General features: G+C 40.3%; 1 protein-coding gene across 1 annotated transcript in view; it reads left to right on the forward strand.

Moving 5' to 3' along the window:
* The window catches only part of ubl3a (ubiquitin-like 3a), a 38,464-nt gene extending 19,589 nt beyond the window's left edge, over positions 1 to 18,875 (forward strand). Inside the window, exons 2-5 of the mRNA XM_084373826.1 lie at positions 9,487 to 9,595; positions 12,596 to 12,682; positions 14,574 to 14,651; positions 17,006 to 18,875. Of these exons, the coding sequence (XP_084229952.1) occupies positions 9,487 to 9,595; positions 12,596 to 12,682; positions 14,574 to 14,651; positions 17,006 to 17,058 (327 nt within the window). The 3' untranslated portion in view covers positions 17,059 to 18,875. The remainder of the gene's footprint in view (positions 1 to 9,486; positions 9,596 to 12,595; positions 12,683 to 14,573; positions 14,652 to 17,005) is intronic.
* The last annotated feature ends 7,392 nt before the right edge of the window (positions 18,876 to 26,267 follow it).

Here is a 26,267-nt window from a genome sequence, read left to right on the forward strand (position 1 = left end):
CAGATTCAGGCGATAATTCTCTGTAGGTTCATCACTATGAACAAGTCCTTTCACATTGTTTTGACATTTGATATATTGTTAATATAAAAATATCCATTATAGCAACTTTGGCTTATAGATGGTACTGCATACCGCATGTTTGCTTTTTGTTAACCCGTCCTTCTTAACAAAATGCCCAAAAATGCGGCTGGGTTCACAACATAAAACTTGAAATTGCTTCTATAAATAAGTATTGTATGTTCCCTCACTTTCATCCTGCATTAGTATAATGTCATTATGGTTTTGCTTTTTGGATTTCTTGAATCCAGCCCTTCATCTCCCCAGTCTCTGAAGATGAAAGTAAAATTCCTGGTTACACTGTAGTAGAGTTAAATGATTACTGCGAGTGTGATACTTAGAGATAAGGCCTTATTTTTGTACTGTAGCGATTATTCAGGCATGAATACGCCTGAATGAATGCAGCAGCTAAAACGCTCGCCTCAGGTTATTTGCATTTTCTTTTCAAAACACAGCATCCCACTTGCTGTTTAAGAAAAGACCAGTTGTTTACTCGTTAGACACATGATAAAACTTAATCGCTCTCTCATTAAAGTTGATATTTCACACTTCAGCTGTGTATGAACTTGTAAAAGGAATCGTGAAACTCTGAAATTGTTTTCCTGATTAATTTACTGCTGGCAAAAAGTTGCTGTTATTGATGAGTAAAGAAATATTTAGCAGTGAAGCACGAGAAAACAATAAATGTGCATCAGATATTGAACACACAGAACTGCACACTGTTAAAAAAAAACTCCCTGTAACCACTCTAGACCAGCTTATTGAAACATCCTGTGCACTGCTGAACATGCATAAAAACACAGGACAAGACGGCACAGATGACTAACTAGCATCCTGGTTAGCAGAAGTGTTGTCATGGCTACCAGCCGTGTTGGACTAAATCTTGACCGGTCACATTGCTCAGCTGGAGCTTCCTGTTTGCTTGTGTAACAGCAAAAAAAATAGAATTTGTCTCAAGGTGAAACATCTAGAGAACAGGAGCTTTGACACCTGTCGAGAAGATTCTCATTTCTTGTCTCTGTCAGTTTGTTTGACTCGTCATGTGGTCTATACACCCATAAGGATTACCTCACTTGTTGTCAGAGTTTATATGTTTGTTGAATGATCTTTCTTCAACCTTTGTCCTTATAACTTTCACCCGTTCTCTCTCTATTTCACGGAAACAACGAACATCAAATGTTTTGCACAGGGTGCGTACTTTATATTTACTTGCTATCAGTCAAGTAGTTCAAAACAAACCCTGACACACTAGCCATTATAGATAAGTGCCCTAAGAAGATAATGAAAAAGTTAATTATAAGCGTATTTTAGCTGGGTTATGGTCCTGTTGTTCATTTCTACCTCTTAGCTGCAGTGAAAAGGTCTGTTATTGTTACTGTTGGATAATAGTGACGCTGATGTATTCTTACACCAAAGTTTTATTTGAATCGTGAACAAACTTCTTCTAACTTTGCTTAAAATAAATGTCATAATCAATACATAAGCATGCATCACCCACAAATTTGTAAAGTGAAGTTTTGAAGCTTTAAGTTTGCAATTGCTGGAAAATAAAATGGGTTTAATCCAAATTTTTGGGGAGCAGTGGAAAGAAACAGAGAAAGTGTCATTAATTTCTTGGTCAAGTCATTTTTAAAATAATACAAATGTGTTTCTATGTCTTTCTTAAAGTTGCTTTGTAACTTCAGTCAAACGTTTGCAGCTTTTATTTTGCAGATGCTCTCCTCTGCATTTTATAAGACATATTTTTGCTCCTTCCCAGCATGAAAATAGGCAGTTAGATCTTAAAATAAATCTTAAAGAAAGCAAGAAAAGTATTAGATTAAGTTCTAGAAAGTACCCAAAAACAAATTTTGGTAATGCGCTGCCCCCTAACACAGTTAGACACACATACACTCAGAGACACTGGGATTACAAATCCTCGCCTTAGGTGTTGTTTCTTGTATCACACTATCATCAGTTAGCCGCTGATGCATAACGGCTCTGTCTGTGTGTGTGCGCACAAAAGAAGGAACTCGCACAAACAGAGAAACTCTATTTATAATATTGTATGAAATGTGTCGAACTCAAAATGAGGCTATTTGACAAATCAAAAGACTTTATTTTCCTGTGAGCTCGCTCGCTATTGTAACACCCGAGGAAGTGAAGCTGCAGCTTCTGATACAGCCTGCCAGTCCATCACAGTGATTCTCTGAAAAACATCCTTTTCAGTGTTTTTAATTAAAGAAAACAATGGCTCCGTGATAGAATTTGTGTGTTAATGGGGGCTAATAATTGCAGTAACCCTTTGTGTGTTTTGCAAAATCACTAAGAGCACGAAATACTGTTTTATTGACTCAGTTTTGACTAATTAAAAAATGGGATGCGAGTGTTTCAGGCTGCTCTTTTTCTTCTTTCGGTTGGTTCACAGTTTGTCCAATAAGCTGCAACGCTGCCTATTTTACCTCCTATTTTGAAGCTGTTAATATTCATTTAAATTTGTTGACAGCCAGGAAGCAGCGCCAGGAGGAAAAGTGCCTACAAATTACTATCAGTAAAATCAGCGACTGATTATTCATGTGGGACTCGGTGTATTCTCAAAGTGCTGTGCTGCTACATTCTTGAGTTTACAGTCGAATTTTCTTCACATTTAATGGGCAAGTCAACGCAGGCTGGCTGCTGCTGGATCCAGCTGGCTTGTTTTACACAGACCCCAGTCGGGCTAATCACCCACCTCCTCTCCTAAATTCATTCATACAGCAAGGAATCCACACTGACAGCAGCGGCAAACCTTACTGCGCAGACTACCTATAAAGCTGCTCTAATATATTCCCAGGGGAAGGCTTCCCACTCTGTAATTTGTTGACTGCTGCAGAGGGTCTAAAGAGCAGCAATACTCTTTAATGCACTTATAAACACAAGCACACATAAGCGCACATACATACACACACACACAAGTGCCTTGAGAAAGAGTTGAGAGCGGTACTCGGGGAGGAATAATTATAGATGGCATTGAATTTCCTGCTCTCCACCATGTGCAAGCAGTGTTTAGCCAAGAGGGTTTGCTTACTTCACATGTTTACACCATGGCACTACTTGGCAGCAGGGTCACATTATTGTAGTGTGTCTGAATGTCTTGTCTGCAGTAGAGGCCTGACAGGCATGGAGCTGTGTCAACAGTTTCACGCAGATATAGCCTTATTTTCATTTTTTTCCAGACGTAGCCAAGAATAGATGCGGCGGCACCAGGGTGTTTTCAGCATTCTGATACCAGAGCTTACAAATACTTTTACATACTCACATCGGGGGAAGTGTCGCACTCACGATGTTGAAGCTGTATGAGACTCACTGTAGGCAAGGATGTGTTGTTTGTTTGCATGAATAACTGATGTGTGCACTGTATGTTTATGCATGAATGTATGACGCACTGCTCCCCCTGTACCTGGAGCCATTGTATTTGTTACAGAGAATAGATGGTAATCGAATGTACTTCCTTGAACTGGCTTTGAAACCTCATTACCAGCCCCTCTGCGGAGGAGAATCCAGAGAGAAGGCACGGCGACCCTCAGACGAGAGGGGGGCAGGGAGAGGGGATGAAAGAACGCCTTGATTCAGTTAAAATCAGAAAAAGAAGAAAGACGCGCAGGAAAAACTTAGAAGAAGACACTTAGAAGAAACAAACAACAATAACACCATTTTAACACCAAAATTAGTGTGAATATGCAGGTATTTTAAACACCGCTAAAAATAGGCATTCGACTTTTTCACGTTGTCATTTCTGTTCTTGTTTCCTTGTGTATCACGTTCATCATCATGAACACGCAGGAACAACGGGGAACAGTAGCGAGCAGCAGATCATATACCTCGTCAGATTGGATCCAGCAGACATTAAAACTTATTTTAAAGAGTCGTGATGAATAACATTCTGGATAAGCCACGTCTTTTTTCGGAGCTGATGATAGAGGTTGCTAAGGAGTGAGACATCTCTTCTTTCTGATCTCTGTTGAGAGTTGCACTTGCACAGTACAGACCACTTTCTCAGCCTCTTTTTCAGTATCTTTTTCTTCAGTCCCTCTCTCAAACTCGGTGCCGACTGAATGATAATGAGAAGGGTGGAAATTATTAACAACCCAGCGGCCTTAACTTCCACACACATTATAGTATCACGCCAGAAAAGGGGCTTAAATGAGCGTATCCTCCCGGGTGTTTAGATTTTATCACAGCTGATCGGAGCTGGAGCCGATAGATACCTGTGACTACTGCAGAGTCATTTGCTGCAGGAGTGAATGCCGATTATACACATTACCATTTAAGATAAAAAGCCAGATGTTAGCAGGTGTTAGCGGGTTTTTTATCTGTGTGTATGTGTCTTAGGACAGCTTCAGTGTCACTGGACATTGATTCTGCATGTCCCTGAAATCTACTGGATGAGATTTAATGTGAATTTGTTTATGTTCAGCTGCATCATCTAATTACTTTGACATTCAGAAGGATCTGGCCTCAGTGACAACACACATCTTTACAAGACATCATGCCTCATATTCTACCGTAAAAACAGCGGTGGAACATTTACTGTATAGATGTATTTTCTTTTAAGATCCATTCCCCAGGTTTGTGTTTTGATGATGCTGGTGACTACGTAGGCCATAGAATATGATTTTGCAGCTTCTGTATCCATTATCTATCTTTATTAAGTAGAGAGAGAGAGCAAGAGAGAGAGCAAAGGTGGATGGAAAGGGGGGGGGAGAGGTAAATAAAGAGGCTGATGATAAGAAGAGAAAAGCTGAGTTTACCTTGTTTAATTGAAGCTAGCTTGGTGCCTCTTGTTATTCTGGCCTTGTACATTCCTCCACTGTACAGTGTGCAGAGCGAGAGATTGACAGAGTGGGGGAGAGAGACAGAAACAGACAGGAGGAGAGGGGAGGGAGGGGATGCAGAGACTGCTGCGAGGAGAGGAAGACAATATGATGTGACATGGTGGGAAATGGGTAGGGGGAGGTGGGAGAGGAAGGGGGGAGTAAAGCTATCTTGTAGGAGTTATCAGGTTAAGCCACCCACCAGTGGCTGTCACCATGGTGACACCATGGTAACGACCAGGTGTTCAACCAGGAAGGAGCAAGACCTTGCTTATGTAAAGGCGCTTCCTCTGTGTGCTGCTTCCTCATTATTTCAGTCTCGTTCAGTCATTCTCAGGGATTATTTGTCCTAAGGGTGTATGTATGTAAAAAATAAACAACCAGCAGACGTAATACCGAGTTTCTCATTCAGTCAGCCACCATATCCCTGCTTTATGATCTGTATCTCATCTGGATAGTTTAAACTGCAGCTTGTGAATTGCAGCAGTTTATCATTGCTGGTGTTTATCTTTTATTTCAGTTTTATAAAAAGTGCACACATATGTAGGAGTAGTCCTGTGACTCTTTGCCTGGCATACAGAATAGTATAGAAACTCATGGTTCAGATCGTGGTTTTCAGTCACGGATTGGGTCTTTTTTTTTTGGATCAGCAAAAAATAGAAAAGGGACATAAATATAACTTTGGTTCTAAATGGAAACCACAATAAAGATGCCCAATGTTTAATTAAAATAATCAAATCAATTGTTAATTTAATGTGGACGAACAACCCCACCCATTGACCAAAGGTGTCATATCCTGTCTTATCAACTACCTTATTACATTTTCACAAAGTGTATTTCTGACTTGTGTCAATGACGTTAAGACACTTAATTTTGCTGTTTTGGTGGTCTGTGCAATGTGACGTTACTGTAAACTAATCACATTGTTGTGGTGAAGCAGAACTGCTGTCACTCTTTTGATACTTCTACTACGAGCCAAGAAAAGTAAAAAAGAAGTTAGTTTTAGCCCCACTTCATGTTACTGTATACTGTTTACAAGGTTCATTATAAGATTGATAAGATCAATTTATGTGACATATTAAGTAAAAATACCCTCTGCTGGTCTTTCAAATGGACAGACTGTTGAACCAAACTCCATTCTAAAAGCCGGCATTTGAAATTTTGGAATGATTCTGTTCAATTCAAATCACAATATGTGTCCCCGAAGGGCAATTGCAGAGGCATGTAGAACAGCACATATAACACATAACAGGGAACATTTTAAACACGTAAAAATAGAAACACACATACAGTACAGTGTGGCAAAAAAGAGTTCAGAAAACATTACTGTGCTGATGTGATACTAATAATAGTATAAGTAGTAAAAGAGTGTTAATCTGCAGTTCACATGTGTGCTGAACTGTGGGAAGGGATCCACACGGATCAGGGGTCAACTATGTCCATTACACAGCTAATACTGAGTGCTTTTATGGCCTGGAGTATTCTGCATGTACTGTACATAACAAAATCAGTCCATCTGAGTCCACCAAGTCCATCTGATCTCTTAGAAGCAGCTTTACTTGTATATATATAGGAACTGTATGTTTATGGGGTCAGTGATAGGGTCAATGTCTGTGCATGTGCATGTTGTGGTCTCTGTATGACTTCCATTCTTAAAACTATAAGCTGATTTGGTAACGTGCTTACAGAGATATCTGTTTCAATCCGCTGGTGTTAGCTCTGTTACATCACTGCAGCCGGCTCTGTGTTTGAGTATGTGTGTATGCTTACACTCTTGAGTGTGTGTGTCGGTCAGCAGAGTGGGTTCAGTGGGGGGATGCAGAGGGCCAGCAGACGCTGGGCACATGGAAATACACTGGGAACAATGACACACACGTGCTTGTGCCATGCACACACTGCGGGCGAAACTCACATGCACTGTGAGCAAAAGCAAACACACACACCACAGACCTTTGCTCTGGCTCTTAAAGGCAAACTGTACCACCGCTTAACACACATCGTCTGATAAAACTCCGATCTGCATCCCAATGCCAGGCAATTGATGTGCAAATTAAGGCCACTCCTCTTTTGTGTCACGCAATCAAATGTAAACAATGAACTTGTTTTACTGTCATTGGCCGCGTTTCCCAGATTCGATCGTTCTTAAGGACTTAAGAAGGCTCTTAAGAAGGGTTCGGCTAAGAAGGAGCGCTAAGATACGGGTGTTTCCCAGATGCGTTCTCAACTGCCTTCTTAGGAGAACCTGAAGATCAAGCCAAAGAAGCTTCTTAAGAAGCTCTTAGTGGGAGCTGTCCACCGCGGTGCTGCTGTGCTGAATCAATCGATGCCAGGCAAATCGATCACCCACCTCTTTATCAGCGCATAAGTGTGTGTGTGTGTGTGTGTGTGTGTGTGTGTGTGTGTGTGCGCTGTCAGACCGGACTGTCCAGGCAAAGAGATCCAACGGCCGTTGGATCTCCGCACGGGGCAGCCGGTACTTTGCCTGGACAGCCCGGTCTGACAGCACGTCCAGTGGGGAGAAGTGCTGACGCACGTATGCATTTATGTAAACCGTCTGGCTTCGCGCACGGCGACGCTGTTGGTTCGCAGCCAGAATGTGCTGTATTGCAGCCATGGTTTCTCACACGCACGGACTTTGGCAACGCAGAGTAGCAGGTGAAGCCTCTCTGGATGAGGTTCAGCTGAGTTTAATACATCTGTTCCCTTGATATCTGTGAAATGCCACAGGGTTGTTGTTTTTTTTATGTGTAGTACTATAAACTCATATATGCAGATGTTGCGGAAAACTTAAACGTGTAATTCAATAAAAAGGTTTTTTTTCATCTGCCATTTTCTTATTTTTTTTTTTCTTCTTCAGTGGCCCGCAGCTATGAGCGCATTTCAACACTGAGTATTTTTTTCTATTTGGCAAAGTGGAGGATTGAAATTTCCCTGACGCGCTTGATCACTGAGCATTCGGTCACTAAGAAGGCTGTTAAGAGTGGGTCAGCTCGATCTTACATTTCCTTCTTAGTGAAAGATCTTCTTAAGCTAAGAGCGACTCTGGGAAACACATCCTTCTTTCACAGCGTTCTTAAGAGCGCTCCTAAGAAGATCTTAGCACTTAAGAGCTTCTTAACGAATCTGGGAAACGCGGCCATTATCTGTCTGAAATGACAGTGCCAGCCTGGACTAAGAGGGTAGCACAGTAATTAAACGTGAGGACATGTTAGGGCGATTTTGGTTACGATTTGAAAAATACAAGTGACAGAAATGGTTTAGGCAGAGTCAGATGGCGATGATACTCTCGCAGTGTGTGGCGTTTGACCTTTGATTAGGTCCTTGTTCATCGTCCGTTCACAGTAGTTTAAAAATATTTGATTTGCACAGCAGGACCCTTGACAGCATGTAGTGGGTGGAATGATAATAAATTAACTGTCAGAAAACAGCGAGGAATCACTAAAATAGTGCAGTTGGCTGTGAGTGAGATTATTACAGTTCATCAGGTTTCAGTACACAGCTAAAGCTAAGCTGAATAAGTTTTTTGTAAAAAAAAATGCAGCCAGTTTCTGATGGTTGATCATTTCTTGTTTGGTACAGGATTATGCAAGAATGTTTGTCTCATTTGTCTGTTGCCACCTTAAAAATCGTGTTAAAGTACCAATAGTACCACCTACCTACAGTATTGTCACAATATTGAAATTGAGGTGTTTGGACAAAAATATTGTGATGTTTCTGGTCTGGCTCATAAACTGCTCAGTTTATGGCAGTTTATGAGCAGGTAAACATACTGATCTCTTAGGCCCTTCTCCCTGTCTTCTGCTGGTCCTCTCGGGGTCACTCATCCTCCGGAGCCACCCTCAGCAACTGCAGCGTCTCTGGGCTGGTTGGGTAGAGTCAAATGGTGGAGCAGCGGCAGGGCAGCCCACTTCAACTGGCTCGTAATCCGCCTCATTAGCTCTGCCGCTCTAAAAGTACAAAAAACAAAGCTTTTTTGTATCACATTCATAAACAAATAGCGAAATAACAAATTATTTTTTCATTTTCTGATTTTGGATTCTTAATTGAACATCAAATGAACGAATGATACACGGACCATTGCAACTCTATAAACTCACTTATAGCCCACTACTGTTCAGGAAATTAACATTAAAAATGCAAAACAAGACATTTGTATAGTGCCTCTTGTTTGCAGCTAAATACCAAACTTTTATTTTAATCTAATGGATAATATCATATAACAAAGTATATGTTCAGACAATTATACAAGCAGAACATCTGGCTTGTGATGGCAAAGATGAGAAGGTGACAAATTGCCAGTAAGTGACAGAATGTGGAACCAACAAAGAAACAGAGTTAGAGAAATGAGACAAAAGTGAGGAGGAAGTTGGAAGACAGATGGGAGTTAATCCTGCGGAAGAACAGTCCTCAGGGTCGTCATATCCTTCTCCTGTTTCCTATTAAAATGACATTAACTTGAACCTTTGTGCTTCCTGATTTGACTGTGTTTAATGCGACACATGGGACAGTTGCTTGTGTTACGTTCCATTTGATGTGTCCAACAGTGTTTCTCATACACCGTCCTAATGTACCTGTGTTGTTTTTTTCTGTGTTGCAGATAAACCTGCGGCTTATTTTAGTCAGCGGGAAGACGAAAGAATTCCTCTTCTCTCCCAACGACTCGGCGGCAGACATCGCCAAACATGTGTATGACAACTGGCCGATGGGTGAGTAGCTCAAGTTCGATACCTCAGTGATTGTAAATGGCAATGCCAGTCAATTAAGAAGACTCCCCTCACTATTATTTCTTAATTTTGATAACTCATTGCAAGGGGTTGCAGTGATGAAACTACAGTATCACCCAACTCTGAGCTCTATGGGACTTTTTAGCCTATTTTATCTGATTGTTTTTGGCGTCCAGTTAGAGCTCGGTTTGAAGCTGCCTCCGTAGCCTGTGTACAACAGTATTAAAATACTCCCATTGTAAGTGAAAGTCCTGCATATAAAATCCTACTCAAGTCAAAGTATTTTAACATTATTGGCAGCAAAATGTACTTGAAAAATTTGAAGTAAAACTACTCAAGTAGTCAAAGTAGCATGAAATGGGAATACTCAAGTTAAATATAGGTAGATATACTACATACAATCCACCACTGATAGTGGCCAGAAAATGATGACTGCAGCTTCATTGTGACTCAACTGAGTTTGAGGTCACAATTCCAGAGTCTATGCGGTTGCATAGTCAGCTAACAGTTTGTTGAACATTGGGGATGTTGATTACTTAATAATTAATTTCTTGGTATCATTATGTTGCAATGCTCAGTTAAACATTTGAGTTACACAACTGACAAAAAATACATTAAGTAAAATGGGTACAAACAAAAATGAATCATAATCATGCTTTGACAGATTTCAGTAAGTTTCGATTTACCATTTCCTTAGATGTGTTAATCTGAAATGAATCAGAATCAGAAACAGGTTTATTGCCAAGTACAGTAGGTGTTCACATGCAAGTAGTTTGCCATGACGTTGTGGTGCATAATAGAGGCAGGGGAAAATATACAGTCAAAACATTCAGTAAGTTAGTAGAAACAAAAATAAGATTTGCATCAATGTCACATCAAGTTAGATGTGGACATTTTCAAGTCTGGAAGAAAGATACTTTCACATGATAGAAGAAGTGAGTTGCTGCTCAGCTGTAGTTCAGCATCTACTCTTTATCTCCTTGTCAATAGACAGACAGACAGACAGATAGACACTATTTATCCCGAGGGAAATTTAGACATTCAGTAGCAGCATACAGCTGACAACAACAAACATGACATGAAATGTCTGTCACATCTAACATGTAACACTCCCCCCACCCCCTGTCAAGTTAAAACCGTAAAAAACTTGGAAAAACTGAAAAATAGACCCGCCAGAAAATATTAAATTAGTTTAAACCTTTGCAAAGAAAGAAAGAAATACTGTAAGTACCAACAAAACAGCAGGTTGTGCAAAATGAAACAGGTTGAAACAATTGAAAAATGAGTAGAGTCTGTGCAAAACTTCTTTTCTAATTTTCATGGACTACTTTTGCCAACAGCTTATTTAATATATACATTTCCCAAGAAAAGCACTTGAGATATACTGTACAGTAGCTGCGGTGATGATGTCTGCTGTACTCAGATGTACCTAAAGCAGAAAACTGACACCTGGCTGCCTTACTGAAACCTTGTTTATATTTCAGCACATGTCCATTATATATGAAGAGTTGTATGATTAAAATGTAATTTCGGGTGAGGGGTCCTGGCGCTAATATGACTAGCACATCTGTTTCTTATTAACTGCTAAATGTAAACATTCACCAGATTTTCATATAAGGGGTTGGGTTATTCTTACTTGCACTTTCGCTATTTTTCCCACATTCTGCATATGGATAGCATAGACCCGTATGGTAATATTTTGTAATAAGTCACATTATTGCATAAGCACAGCTGTGGTGAGTTTGCACGAGAAGTAATGGCTAATAATTTAGCTGCTAATGCTTATGGAAAGCAGACTATCTTACTTATCTCGCATTTTCATAACAAAGATGCAGACAGCTGAGGAGTGAGATCACACTCAAACACACAGATAATTACACATCTTTGGTGTGAGGGAATCAGGGTGCAGTCCTCCTTTTCAGCTTGATTATCATTGCATACAGGAATGTGGGATCGCAGTACAGCCACCTCCTCTGTGTAACACACCCACTCCCTAACTGCTGCTACACCGGTGTTACAATTCATTTGATACTGCCGACCTCACACCACCTTCAAATCTGAACAGACTGTAGCCTTTTCCCATGGTTGCCGGGAATGTAGTCCAGTTTAGGGGAATCCCGCAGTGCATCAAAATCTATAAATTATCCTGATGGATTCAGATTCTCTGTGAAAAGAGGAGCTTTTTCTTCCAAGCCTCTCAGTTTTGGAAGCACCCTGTGTTCTTCCTAGACAACAGATCTGAACCCTGCGAGACCCTGAGCCGGCACTCAGTCAGCACCAACACCCTCCGCTTAGCTGGAGACAAACATCTGGTGGCCAGACTCTGCTGCCGTGCAACTCGCCCCGCTGTTTTCTCTCTTTATTTAATGCCTTCACTTTTTGTTTTCAGCTCTTCCCAAGCCACACCTAGTGTTCTTTTGCTCCGGGTCGTTCTCACATTCTGTAGTGCATCCCGCAAAGCCCACATAATATACATTCTGCATATAATGATCTAAAAGAAAGGCCCTGAATGTCTTTAAATACCTCCAGTGTGGTTGTTGGTGGTCCTTTTATTCCCCCCATTGCATGACTGATTTCTTTTCACTTGACTGTATACAGTAAATTATATAGCAGTACTTTAAGACGCTTTTCATCGTATTTGCTCTGCTGTACTTAAACGATCAAATTCATTGTGTCCTAAATATCTTGGGAACCCTTGTTAGCAGTGTTCAGTCAGAAACTGACTTTGTTGTCTGGGTTTTTAAGCAGTACAAAGGTTGTGAAATGTTGCTATTCAACCTGCATGTTCTCAAAATAGATTATACAATAAAAAATGATTGTGATGTTTTGTGGGAAAAAGATCAAATAATGTGGAAATCACTTTGGAGAACAATGAGGAAGAATAATAAGAGATAAGCAGGGAAACGAAAATAAATAACGCTTCTGTCTTCATGTTTATTATTCTCTTTAAACCTCTTTCCGTCTGCCCCTTTTTTCTTTCAGACTGGGAGGAAGAGCAGGTCAGCAGCCCTAACATCCTGAGGCTGATCTACCAGGGCCGCTTTCTGCACGGCAACGTAACACTAGGAGGTGAGAAAACACAGAAAAGTGCACCTCCCCGCTCATAGACATGCACGCAAAGTCACAGCAGTGTGTTGCTGGAAAGTTCTTTGCTGTTCTCATCCCCTTTTCCTGAGCCGCTGAACAGAGGTACCTCAGTGCTCCGGACAAGCCTGCTTTGACGAGAGAGAGGGAGGAGAGAGGAAATGCAGAAAAAGAGGGGAAAGGGACTGGTCAGGAAAGGGGCAAGACTGGCGTTAGAGTAGACCTCAAGCAGCACAATGAAGAGGCAGAAAGAGGGGAGGGGGGGTGAACGAGTGAAGGGAGAAAGAGGATGTCTTCTTTTGACACAGCCCTCTTCGCTTCTCCCTGGCTTTTAGGCTTTTTGGTCCACTTAACCCAATTTTTATTTGACCGCCGTTTTGTGTCGTTAATGGGGTTATGGCCGTCTCTAACCCTTTTACACTCATCCCATTACTGCCATCTATCTGATAATTCCCTTATCGTTGGTTTAACATGTTTGCACGCTGACACAGAATCCTCTTAAAGTCGAGCCAAAACTCCCAGCGGTTTTTGAAATGCAAACAGACGCACACGTGTTTCGGGGAGTGACAGACATACAAGTATTACAGCCGAGATATTGACTACAATTCAGCATGGGATTGTTATGGTGGGATTAAAATCCAGCCGCTTTTATGTAGGTTTCCCTCATCAAATATCACAGTCGGACTAATGCTACTTGTTATATTACAAAGCAGACAGAATAGAATTTATTTCGCATCTCTTCCAGCACCCACTGATTTCCATTCATTTCAGTGTAAACATCAACTGCTAAATAGCTTGAGTAAGGTAATCCATCACAGTGAACATAATGCTCAGATATTTTTGCGTCGCCTGCCTGAGCACAAAATCAAAGTGGGCGACGTTAGGAGTTGAAAGAACAGAAAAAGGAAATACCAAGTTTCTTGAATGCTAAACTAAATAACAGAAAATAATGACTTAGTTCTAATTGGGGACCAAAATCCAACCGTATTGAGGTTACTTAATAGCTAAAATGTAATGAGTTTATAGGATGTCTCAAATTACATTTTCTCATACCAGCATTTTTGTGCCCATCTATGACTGTTGGTTAATGTCGGATAAATTCATAACTGATTAACGATGGATCATTAATCACTTACATCGAAACGGTAGGATGTGGCAATATGGTTTAAATCAGTATTACAATATTGACAGGAATATTTTCTGTGTATTACAACACATACAGGAAATATCAATGATGATCAAAGCAACTGATGTGTTTCAATTTTGTTTAATACATGAGATCAAACTCTCCTTGCGTGTAATATATGATCATATAATCTCAATAAGTTTCAGTCAGTAGTGTTAGGCAATGTTATTTATATAGCAGTATTCAGACACAAGGCGATCTAAAGAGCTTCACAGAGACATAAAATACATTAAAATGAAGACATGAAGAAAATGTTAAAATTGCATTGAAAAGACAATAGAGTTTGTGGGGTGTTTTTATTAGTGAACTGAGCAGTTCACACATTTTTCATGCAGTTGGAGATTGCTTTTTGAAACAGCCATTGACCCGGTGTGAAATAACTGACGCGGGTTTATATAAAGGTTTATATTCTTGGCCACTTCAAGCCCTTTCTTAACCCGCAAAAGATTATAATTGCAAAAAAGGTGTATATATATTTCTATTTTGACACCTTCAGCAATAGTTACATCATTTATGAAGCAGCTTAACTGTAGTTTGTAGCTTCTCTCTCTTGTAACTTCGATGTACTGCAGCTCAGCTCTTTCCACTGTTACTCTTCAAGTTGAAGATGATACAGATGGTCACTGTCTTTTTAAATGCAGTGACTAACCTTTACATCTTCTCTGTTTGTCTGCCTCTCTCTCTCTCCAGCTCTCAAACTGCCCTTGGGGAAGACCACGGTGATGCATTTAGTTGCCAGAGAGACTTTGCCTGAGCCAAATTCCCAAGGTAACCAGCTCCCCGGCTCCCTTCTTTCCTTTCAGTCGGCCTTTCACAAGCTGAACAACTTTAAACGTTCTGCCCCCAGCCATTATTTATCTCTACACATGGCTTCTGTTTAAGGAACAGCCACTGGTGCAAATAATTGGCTCCCTTAAGTGTATCCCCAAGATACAGCACATTGTGTAGAATATACAGCAAATATAAATCATATTAGGTGACAGGTCTTCTTTTTGTGACTGTGTAGTAGACAGTGATTGTATGTTGAAAGAAGTGCTGATTAGACCTTTTCAGTGGTTGCACAAAGCACTCTAGTTATTGACTGTTTTCCGTTTACTCTGCACTCTGGGCAAAATAAGCCAAAATTAGGTAAGGTGAAATAAATAATCACCTCAGTTTACCCCAGAAGATAAAGTGTGCCTTGTGGAATAACATTACGAGGTAAAGTTCAGTTATCAGTGAAGAAATAACAGGAAATATATGTGTATGTTTTTTAGATGGTTAACGTGGTCTGAAAAAACACATTTCTCACTCACAGCATTATTAACTCGTACGTCATAGAGCCATGAGGAACACGGAGGTGACAATGTTAGTTGGTGTCACTAACTGTTAAATAGAGTGTTAAAATAGAAACACAGCTCTTAATTCTAAAACTGCCTGCACTTTTTAGCATTCGTTCTTTTTTTTAGATGAAACTATCTACCAAGGTAGATTAGTCTAAAAGCGTGGGCGTGTTGCTTCATGTACCTGGTGACACCATGAAATACAATCCAGGAAGTCCAGTTCAAGTAACAGATCCCCCAGTTTAAGGGCTTATCAGACACCAAAATGCTGCACAGTGAAACATTGTACCTTGACTGATGATGTCAAGTTGCGTTGGTGGCAAAAGTGGAGCAATTTATGTTCCAGACAACCCTGCGTTGTTTTGCTGGAGACCAGTCCACCACATAATTGATGAAACTGACCACAGATTACATTCAATGGAGTTAATTTTGTCACAAATTAAATATCTCACCATCTAGATATATTTATCTGTGGCCATATCTTTGCGTTTTCCGACCGTACGATCTTTTTTCATAGTTCTAAGAACAGTCGGAGGACTACCTCTTTATTCTGTCCACACTGCAAGAACTGGCGATGATCATAGTTCCTACAGCGGACATTTTTAGCTCCAACTTAAGAGGATGTACTCTGACAGCAAAAGAGGAACCTTGAGTTAACACTACATTCTGTTATTGAAACAACCATATAGATGCCTGATTGATTTCCATGCTAACCATATGCAAATACATGTATATCTGTGTATATGTACATATCCAGGATCCCCATAGAAAATACAATTACATCAATGGAACAACCTCATCCAAATACAAATATTACTAAGAAAAATAGGAGTAAGAGAAATAGGTCATACGAGATACAGCAACCAGATAAGTGACCAATTGATTTTCATATACTAAGCATAGGAAAATGCATGTATGTACACATGTAAACCCAGTCTATATGGAACATCCATAGAAAATTACATTACGCATGCATCAATACCATCCTCTGGATTCATAAAAAACAAGATAACGGCAATTTCTCATTTTAGCCTCCAGGATACTCGGTCTGTTAGTGGTGTATCCAATAAAACTCTTCAGAGGAGTTTCCTCTCCCTATCCCCTCCCCTCAACAATGGCCTGACAGCCTCAATGCCCATGAACCGCAGCATACATACACCATGGCCAGCAGATTAAAGTGTCTGGCTAGCCTTAAAAAATGTAACACAGACAAATGGACATGGTCTGGGACAATATATGATTTTTACAGTACGATAACCATCTCAGTATATGGTATGACACGATAATTATTTATTTTCAGTTGCAGTGACCCTTAAAGGAGAGAAAACAGATTTTTTTTTTTAATTGAAACAATGCTTTATTATAATTTTACAAACATTAAGTCCTGACAGACATGAAACTAGATATAAACTTAGTATATTGTTTTAATAACGCTAATATGGTAGACTTCAATCTCATAGATGAGTAAATATACATGTTGTAATAACTGTCAGCTTTCATCCCACAATATACCTCGAAACCAGTTAACCGCTGTAACCCCAGGACAAACTGAAGTCCTGGCGTTGAGCATATATGTGATGAGGGAAATAAGGAAATATATATTGTGCAGAAGTGACTTTGTAATACCAGGCACCGGCTGGCTTATGTAGCTTAGGAGTTCTCGATGAAGGTGCGAGTGCAAACAGAAAAAGAGACCTTGAATGCACGCAGTTCACACAACTGTTTGTTTGACTGGAGGATCGGTGTTTGTCGTAACGATGATGATGATGATGTTGTGTGTGTGTGTGTGTGTGTTCCCAGGTCAGAGGAACAGAGAGAAGACCGGGGAGAGTAACTGCTGTGTCATTCTGTAAATACACACCTCCGCTGCCGGCCCTCCATCCTTCTCATCCGTTCTCGCCCTCGACATCCTGGACCTAATGAGCTTGTCCCCTGTCCTGGAGCTTGTCCACGATGCGGATATGCATTCAGACAAACACACACATACACACACTCATCTCTTTTTCTTTTTTTTCCCCCCACGGTCATAGAAAGACAGCAGGCTCAGGCTGATCCAGGAAACAGAGCTGGGAGCAGGAAATTGATTAACGATAGAGTTGATTCCTTTGTTGTACTTGATTTGTTGTCGTAACTGAAAATTTGAGCAAGGAACTGGATTTGCATGTGTGTTTTTTTTTTCTTTTTTCTTAATGCACACCTTTTTAAGCCTTCTTCCATATTCATACACACACACACACATACACCCCCTTACAATAGACGAACACACCTTGTCTAGCTATCCTCAGCCGGTCGTCTAAAGTCAGTTTCTAACTGGCTCCTCATTCTAGCTGGTTGTCATAGTAATGCAGTGCCCAAGTTTGTGTGTGTGGCCTTGTTTTCTCATATAGACCGCTGAGAATTTTAACCACTAACAACTCAACAACATACCCCACACACACATGCACACACACCATGACACCCCGTCTACACATCCAACCATATGTGCTTGTGTGATCTCCCTCGGTGCAGCAGACGAAGCTTAGACGTGCCTGATCAGAGAACTCAAACCAGGACACACACACACACACACACACATACAGTATACACACACACACACCTGTGTCCTTTTTACTGCCCTCCTCTGCATGTGCCCTTAAAGGTCACAGAAGAGAAATAATTCCTTCATATTTTGTCTGCAGAGCGCTGTACAGACCGACACACATGCTACTCCTTCAGTTGTCATATTTCAGCCAAACAAAGCCTAACAAACAAACAAACAAATAGACAAACAACCAGCGTTGGTGGTCTTGTTTCGGTTTCTTTGTTTGTCCATGACATTCGTGACTGTGTTTTGACAGTCCGTGCATATTGCCGACCGACCAGTGTTGTGATTAATAAAAAAGAACGTCACGTCAGTTTTCGTCCCTCCCTGATGCACCGTCCCTCTCTCCGAGGAAAGGCTCATTTTTAAACAGTGTTGTGAAGGATCTCTCTTGACAATATGCTGTCCAAGCAGGGAAATCAACTCGGAATGAAAATGTTCCTTATTTGTCTTAATTCGCTTCTTACTCTCTCCTTTATTCTCTCTCTCTGCATTAATAAGTCCATTTTGCACAACTGAAGCATGTGCTCCTTCATCAGATTAATAAAAATGTATAAAAAGTTTTATTGTTTTATTTTATATTTTTCCAATGGAAGTAATGTTCCAAACTAAGGTAACGTGTAGAATATATTTAATATGAATCTTATATAGAACATGATGACTCTAGATCTTGTTGATATACAGTATATTGGTGTTTAGTCTATGATTGTGTATACGGTTAGCTTCTAGCCAGTTCACAGTCACTCGCTGACAATGTCTTGTGCTTAACAGCAGCAAAACCTCCCTAATCATGGACAGACTGTATTTTTAATTTCTTTCTTCTGTGCTCTTTTATTATTATTTTTTCATTTGTTTATAATTTAATGTAATCCTTTTTTTTTTCTTTGTGGTTTTTTTGCTTTAAAGAATCGCTTTGTAACAGCACTAGGTCTTAAAAAAAATATATATTGTTTATAATGATCAGGGTTCAAATCTGTACAGAGATAAACGTTTTCAAACCAATTGTAAATAGCACTAATGCTCCCTCTCCCCCCTCCGAACTTCAAAATGGAATACATCTGTAATCTAAATAAAGGTTATTGAAGTGCACTGCCTTCTGTCATGCCTTATTGCACAGAAATCCTGACTACGTGGTTCAGCTGAGAGCTTTGTGAGAGTATTTCTGCAGAAATTATTCAAAGTCTGTTGGGAAACTGTCAGCAGGTTGGGTTAAACAAGAAAGGATTAGGGCCGAGTTTGACTTTATACTCGTGTAAAAACGTGAGAGTTTGGGTTTGAGTTGTTGAAAAATAACGCAGCGCCACATTTCATTTGAAGATCTTAGAGACGTTTTATTTTAAAGATGTAATATGTAAGAATGGTCAAAAACATCTTGACTTTTGCTATCAGAGGTGGTTATTTAATGGTGTTATCTCTTGAGTTTGACCGCAGGATCATTTGTGTTGTATTTTCGTTATTTGCCCCCAACAGCCAGATTATTTTACCTTAATTAGTTGTAAGCTAGTGAGCACTGTCAATGAATTAAGCACTCACCAGACTCACACTTCTCTCTCTTCTTCACCCTCTGTGTGTAAAGTTAAACTCAGCCTTAAATAGAGAGGTTAGTAAATGGTAACAGAGGACACTGACGCAGGAGTGACTTTTTCAGAGAAATGTATTATCCATTGAACATGAACAACAAACGTAGCCTGGCAAGCACCATTGTCCACTGGCCCAGAGGAAGAAACCATGTGAGTTTCCTTGACGAATCAATGCTGCAGAATGTAATGGCATAATGAACATTTACTACAGAGCCCCCACTGAAAGGCTGGAAAACCCCCACTTTATGTGAGTTTTTAAAGCATTTGGATTGGATTAGTGGTTAGTTATTAAACCTTTTAGAACAATAGCTATTTTTATCTGTAGGCCTTTGAGGATTATCGATCAGTATTAACAATCTAATAACACTGACAGGAGTCATTTTTCTGCAGAAGGAGAACATTACTTTTGCTGATATTACTTCTGTGCTTTTACTTAGATAGAAATTTGAATAGGACTTTTAGTTGAGTCAAGGATCTGAACACTTAATCTTCCACCATATAAGATTATCACGTGTTGTCAGTGTAAAATATCAATCTGTAAAGTAGCTCTAGATGTCAGATAAATGCAGTACGGTAAAAAAGGACATAAAGTAAAACATAAAACAAAAACACTTGTACAACTCAAAAGTGTAGTATCACTTGAGTAAATGCACTTAGTTTACAACCCAGCACTGAGTGTTGATGTGTTCAGTGCAGTCTCAACGTCACTTACATGAAAGAGGATGACGTTTGGACAATCTAAGATTTGCTAAAAAGATTTCCTCCTTCACATTTAAGCTTAAGTCTTAAGGCAAGAAAGAACAGCTCATTTCTCTGTGACCACCATGTGAGTAAGCCGTTAAGTCACTTGTCCAGTTTGCACAACAGCCAGTGGACCAAAGTGCAGCAGGAAGAACAGTGCGGAACATAGCGTTCAGTTCATCCAGCCTTCCTGTGAGCAGTTTTGCCTCATGTACTTTGCTAACGGCATGAACTAGATGTTATATTACTTTAGGGACATTTTTAAATGAAAGAAGTAAAAGATTAGTCTTTGAATATCACACACAGGTTTGTGTCGTGGCAGCTCAGTATGAGGGTGGGGGTCGTCGGGGGTTTATGATATGCCCTGAAGTTATTTTATTTAAAGATGATGACTGTTCGTTCTGTTGCCTTCAGTGTAGTTTTTTCCTCTCCTCCTCCCTGTTTTCATCCCTCCTCCTTGCAGTCATGCTGTGTCCACACAGTGACTGTAATGTGGGCCAGATATTCAACATGAATACAACTATTCTTCTCTTATTTACACACACACACACACACACACACACACACACACACACACACACACACAGAAGGAGTGTGTGAGCAGACAGAGCAGATTGTGGTTACAGTAGTGCCACTACAGAACGGCACTGACCCTGTCTGACATTAAACCACTCAGTGTTGCTGCCTCTTTAAACAACTGCAAACATTGTAATTCATACAAAAAAATGTTGTGAACATTTTTGCAGTATCGTGCAAACATATGGGACGTTTACAAGAGTGATGTTTAAGGTATACGCTTGACTTAAAACATTAAGATTTGATTTTATGCGCCTGATGCTGACCACAACAACAGGGTATAGGACAGGACGAGACGGGTGGGCGTCTGAGGGGAACCCCTTTCATAAAGTTAAACTCACACATTCATTACACATCTTTGGATGAATTATAGGCAAAAATATAATTATGGAGGAACATCCACCAAGCATCAACCAGAGAGCGGGCAAGGCATTATTTTCTCTGCTCAGTGCGACTCATTCTGCAGTAAGCTTTGACGATGCTGCCATCTTCTGGCAAAGCACCAGTACAGTAACACCAAAGGACACAAGGGGGGGCTCCAAGTGGCATGTGTTATATTAGGTGGATCATTTAAGCTTTTTAAAAAAATAAATAAATAAATAAAAAGATTTGGCTTCTTTAAAATCTGCTTTATATTATGACATTTGTCCTTAAGTTTTTCCCCCCAAGAACACTGATTATCTGCCTTTTGCACTGTTCATTGCATTTAATGTAGCTTTGGAGGAAATCTGTGGTGCTGTTTGCTCAGAAATTCCTCTGTGCAATCATTCAATAAGCGTTTTAGAGAGCCTTGCTTGATTTGGATTCTATCTTGCTTACTGCAGTCTTGCTTTGTTTAATTTATTTGTAACTGCAGATGTCTCAATTTCTTATTAAAAAATGACTTAAACATTCATGACAGCTTGAAGGACAGATTTTGTGTCAGTTAAATCTTTGAACTCCCAATATGTTTAACTGACTTATTTAAGCAAGCATAGAAGCCATCTTCATGTTTTCTTTTTATTAATTTAGGCCTACAGATATACATATAAAAATAGACGGATAAATATGACAACAATTTTACAAAAAAAACCCTCTTTAATGTGAGAGAAAACAGATTTCTACAAAGTTATGCCAATAAATTAAAAATATATAATGTAAAATAAGTGATTGCATAAGTATTCACCACCTTCAAGTCAGTGTTTAGTAGATGCACCTTTGGCCTCAATCACAGCACTGAGTCTGTGTGGATAGGTCTCAATCAGGCCTGCACATCTGGACACTGCAATTTTACTCCATTCTTCTTTGCAAAACTGCTCAGGCTCTGTCAGGTTGCATGGGGATCGAGTCCAGCCACAAATTCTGTATTGGATTGAGGTCAGGGCTTTGACTCGGCCACTCCAGAACATTCACCTTGTCAATAATCCATTTCTGTGTAGCTCTCGTTGTATGCTTTGGGTCATTGTCTTGCTGGAAAATAAATCTTCTCCTAAGTCGTAGTTCTCTTGCAGACTGAATCAGGTTGTCCTTCAGGATTTCCCTATATTTTACTGCATTAAAATTACCTTCTACCTTTACAAGCCATCCAGGGCCTGCTGCTGAAAAGCATGATGGGGCATGATGCTGCCACCACAATGCTCCACAGTGTGGATGGTGTGTTTGTGGTGATGTGCAGTGTTTGGCGTCTAGTCTGATGGCCAAAAAGCTCAATTTTGGTCTCATCAGACCAAAGAACCTTCTTCGAGTTGACCTTGGAGTCTCCCACATGCCTTTGGGTGAACTCTAGTTGAGACTTAGAGATGCTTTCTTCAACAGTGGTTTTCTCTTTGCCTCTCTACCATAAAGCTTTGACTGGTGAAGAACCTGGGCAACAGTTGTTGTATGCAGAGTCTCTCCCATCTCAGCTGCTGAAGCTTTTAACTCCTTCAGGGTAGTCATAGGTGTCTTGGTGGCCTCCCTCACTAGTCCCCTTCTTGCACGGTGACTCAGTTTGTGAGGATTACCTGCTCTATGCAGATTTACACATGTGCCATATTCCTTCCATGTCTTAATCATGGATTTAACTGAACTCTGGGGGATGTTCAGTGACTTGGAAATGTTTTTGTATCCATCCCCTGATTTATACTTTGTTCTTTTGTCTTCATGGTGTGATTGTAGCCAAGAATACTGATTAACCAGTGACTGGACCTTCAGACACAGGTGTCTTTATACTACAATCGATTGAGACACATTCACTGTACTCAGGTGATCTCCATTTCACTAATTGTGAGACTGCTAGCACCAACTGGCTGGGCCTCTGTTGAATTAGATCAGTTAATTTAAAGGTGGTGAATACTTATGCAATCACCTACCTTACATTATATATTGATAATTAATTGACAATACTTTGTAGAAATCTATTTTCACTTTGACATTAAAGAGGTTTTGTTTTGTATTTTTTTTGTTTTGTATATTTTTTGGATATTGTCCATAATTCCAATCCAACATCCAAGGGGCTGAATACTTTTTATATGCACTTTAATTGCATTTAAGTGAATAAATAACCAGAATTCATTATTTGCCAAAAGAAAAAATAAAGATGACTATGCATTATTTCTAAAAAGGCCCATCATTCATCCTCAGATAAGACTGATTACCTTCCCAGGCTTCCCTGCCCAGCAGTCCAAAGCAGCAGTCAGAGAATTTGTCACTGTATTTCTCTTGCAGACACTGGCCATCAGCTGGATTGATGGAGGAGAAGTAGTTGCTGTTCACCGCGGGCCGTCCCTCTGCTTCAGTCGCATCAGCTGTGGACGACAGTACTTAGTCCGTTAAACATCTGTGTTACAAAACTCTTCTCATCATTTAAAATTTGACAGCCAGCGACTCCTGCCAGGTTCGACTCAGTTGCTTCATTGCAGAGCAGCTTGTGCCTTGCTTGTTAAATGTGCAGCTCTCAGTCCAAACTCCAGGAAGCAGTAACACAGACACCCGAAAGTTTGTCTTTTTTAATCCAATATTTACTCTCCAGTCAGACATGCTGCTAAAAAGATGTTAAGATGCATCCTATTGTGGCTTTCCAGATGATATGGCCTCCACTCCGAGGAAATTAGACTGTAGAAGGCAACATACAAGCCGCTCTAAAATCCTCTGAGTGAAGATATTGTAGTCAGGACCTGTGGTGTGATGGGGGTACAAATGATTCACCTCCGCGTTCATTCCAACAGTCCTGGGAGGCAGCTCCTGCTGCACCGAGGATGAAGGCTCTGGGCAGCTCCACCTCCTTTGATATGGTGTTCATGTCATATTTCTGGGAGGAGCAGAGACAAATATATAATTATCAAATTCACGACAGGTCAGTGATCATTATCTGCCACATAATATTTTCATAAAAAACTACTTTGTGCTTCTGAACCAAGGGGATCAGGTATGGGCACCACCAACATCAGTGGTGTCAGGGTTTCCACACAAGCCTACAGTGTGAGGACAGAGGTGACAATAACGAGTAGCTTAGGTGTTTTTTCCACTGTAATCCCTGCGGGCAACTGCACACCATCAAAGTACATCGCCTTTTTTGACAGACTCAGATTGTGTCTGACAAGGATCCTAACAGAGATAGACCTTTTTGTTAAAGAATACAGCCTTTTAATTTAACCAGAAACAGCTGCTTGCCAAAGCCACCAGACTCCATTTGCAGAAACAGTCATTTAAGGTCATAAAACAGACTTCATTCTAGCTAGACAGAAAAACAGGGAAAAAAACTCACAAAAAACATCTTGGTTCATCTCTCCACTGTTCCAACAATCACCACCTTAGATGTGACAATATTTTGGCTCTACATCCTGTTTCAACTGCTGCCTTTCTGATGACTGCCCTCCATCTTGCCCATCTCCCCACATTTTCACACCTAAGGTGCTGAATTAAGGGTTTCTTTTCTACCAAACCAGAGTTGGTGATGATTGAAACAGTGTAAAAATGAACCCAGGTGATTTTGGTGAGTGTTATTTTGTTTTTCTGTCTAATTTGAATGGAGCGTGTTTTATGATGATAAAATGACTGTTTCTGTGAATGGAGCATGGTGGCTTTGGCAAGAGCGACAGCGGAGATTTCGTGTTATTCTTCAACTAAATGTCAAAAATGTCTCTGTTGGGATCCTCTCTGTAATGTTGTCGGACACCTAGAATTACAACGTGAACCTGTCAGTGGCAAAACTGACACAAACCAGGCAGGTCGCCAGTGTTCCACACATGCAGATGTAAATATTATTTGCTAAATCAGTGTTTCAATCCACTATTTGTAAAGTAACTCAACTAAACCTAAGATACATGTTAAATCCCCCCATCAGTCCCTGCAGAACGCCAGTGTCCCGGCCTCTGTTAAGGCAGGGCTCACGTACACACAGATCGGTCTATCTCACTCACAATCAACATATCAGTCCTGGTTCTTTTAAGCAAAGTGAGCTGAACGTTCTTCATTAGAAACCTTATTAAACTAAAAGTGTAACAAGTAAAGTATTATCAGCAGCATGTACTTACTGTAACATATCAAAAGTGAAAGTACTAATTCTGCAGAAAAATGGTCCCTGTCAGTATTTTGGATTATTATCACTGCTGCATTAATGTATATGTTGCATTTTACTGTTTTAGATGTTTTAAGACTACTGTTTTGAATGCAGGACTTTTTTTACTTGTAGTGGAGTATTTTCAGTGTATTATTCCATCATTATGTGATGAAGTATGATCTGAAAAGTAACTACAACAGTAATGAAAGCTGTCAGACAAGTATAGAGAAGTAGAAAATACATTGCAGATCTATATTTGACGATAATAAGAGTTCTTCAGAACATAAACACAGCTCTTAGCCTGTGCGTGCACGTTGTCTATCTGTGAATGCAGGAGAGGTTACACTTCCATCTACATGTGAGCTTTATTGTGTGGAAAAGTGAGTGTGCGCACTGTGAAACATGCATGAAGTGCACCTGACGGGCTCTTATCTTTGACAGGGAACTGGAATGACTCTTTGGTGACATCTGGGCTCTTTGGTGACATCTGGGCACGCCACAACACTCACCTGAGTGGTAAGAACTTCAGCTTTGATATACAAGCAAAGAGGCATAATGTCTGGTTGCGGTGTTACAGGCAGTACTTCAGGACAACTTTGCTGAAGTTCTTACCACCTCTTCCTCCTCTAACTCTGGGGCGTGCAGCTGGGCCTCTCCAGCTTTGCTGATGCCTGACTGGCTCAGCTGACTGTTGGCGGTGCAGGAGGAGTCGATAGTTAAAAAGGTGCTGTAAGTACAACCAAAGAGTAGATACTAACAAGATAGTTCCTGTCCCACATAGTGTTTCGGCCACGCCATCTTCACTTCATAGATTTCCACTTATAAATCGCTCGCGCGTCTATATCGCTCTGTACGGTAAAGCCAGTGTGCCCGGACAGGGGAGATGGTGCATTCAGGTACACCTTGTAAACTCTGAAATCTCTTCTTGAATGGCCAATAAGGTTGTTAAAAAACAGGAAGCTCTTTTTTAGACTACATCATCAACTACATCAGTCATTAATTTCTTGCTCTTACAATGCAGCCTTTTAAATGATTAGATATAAAAATCACGAAGATATCCCAGTC

This window comes from Pagrus pagrus, assembly GCF_965226575.1.
Source record: "Pagrus pagrus genome assembly, chromosome: 14".
Taxonomy (NCBI): Eukaryota; Metazoa; Chordata; class Actinopteri; order Spariformes; family Sparidae; genus Pagrus; species Pagrus pagrus.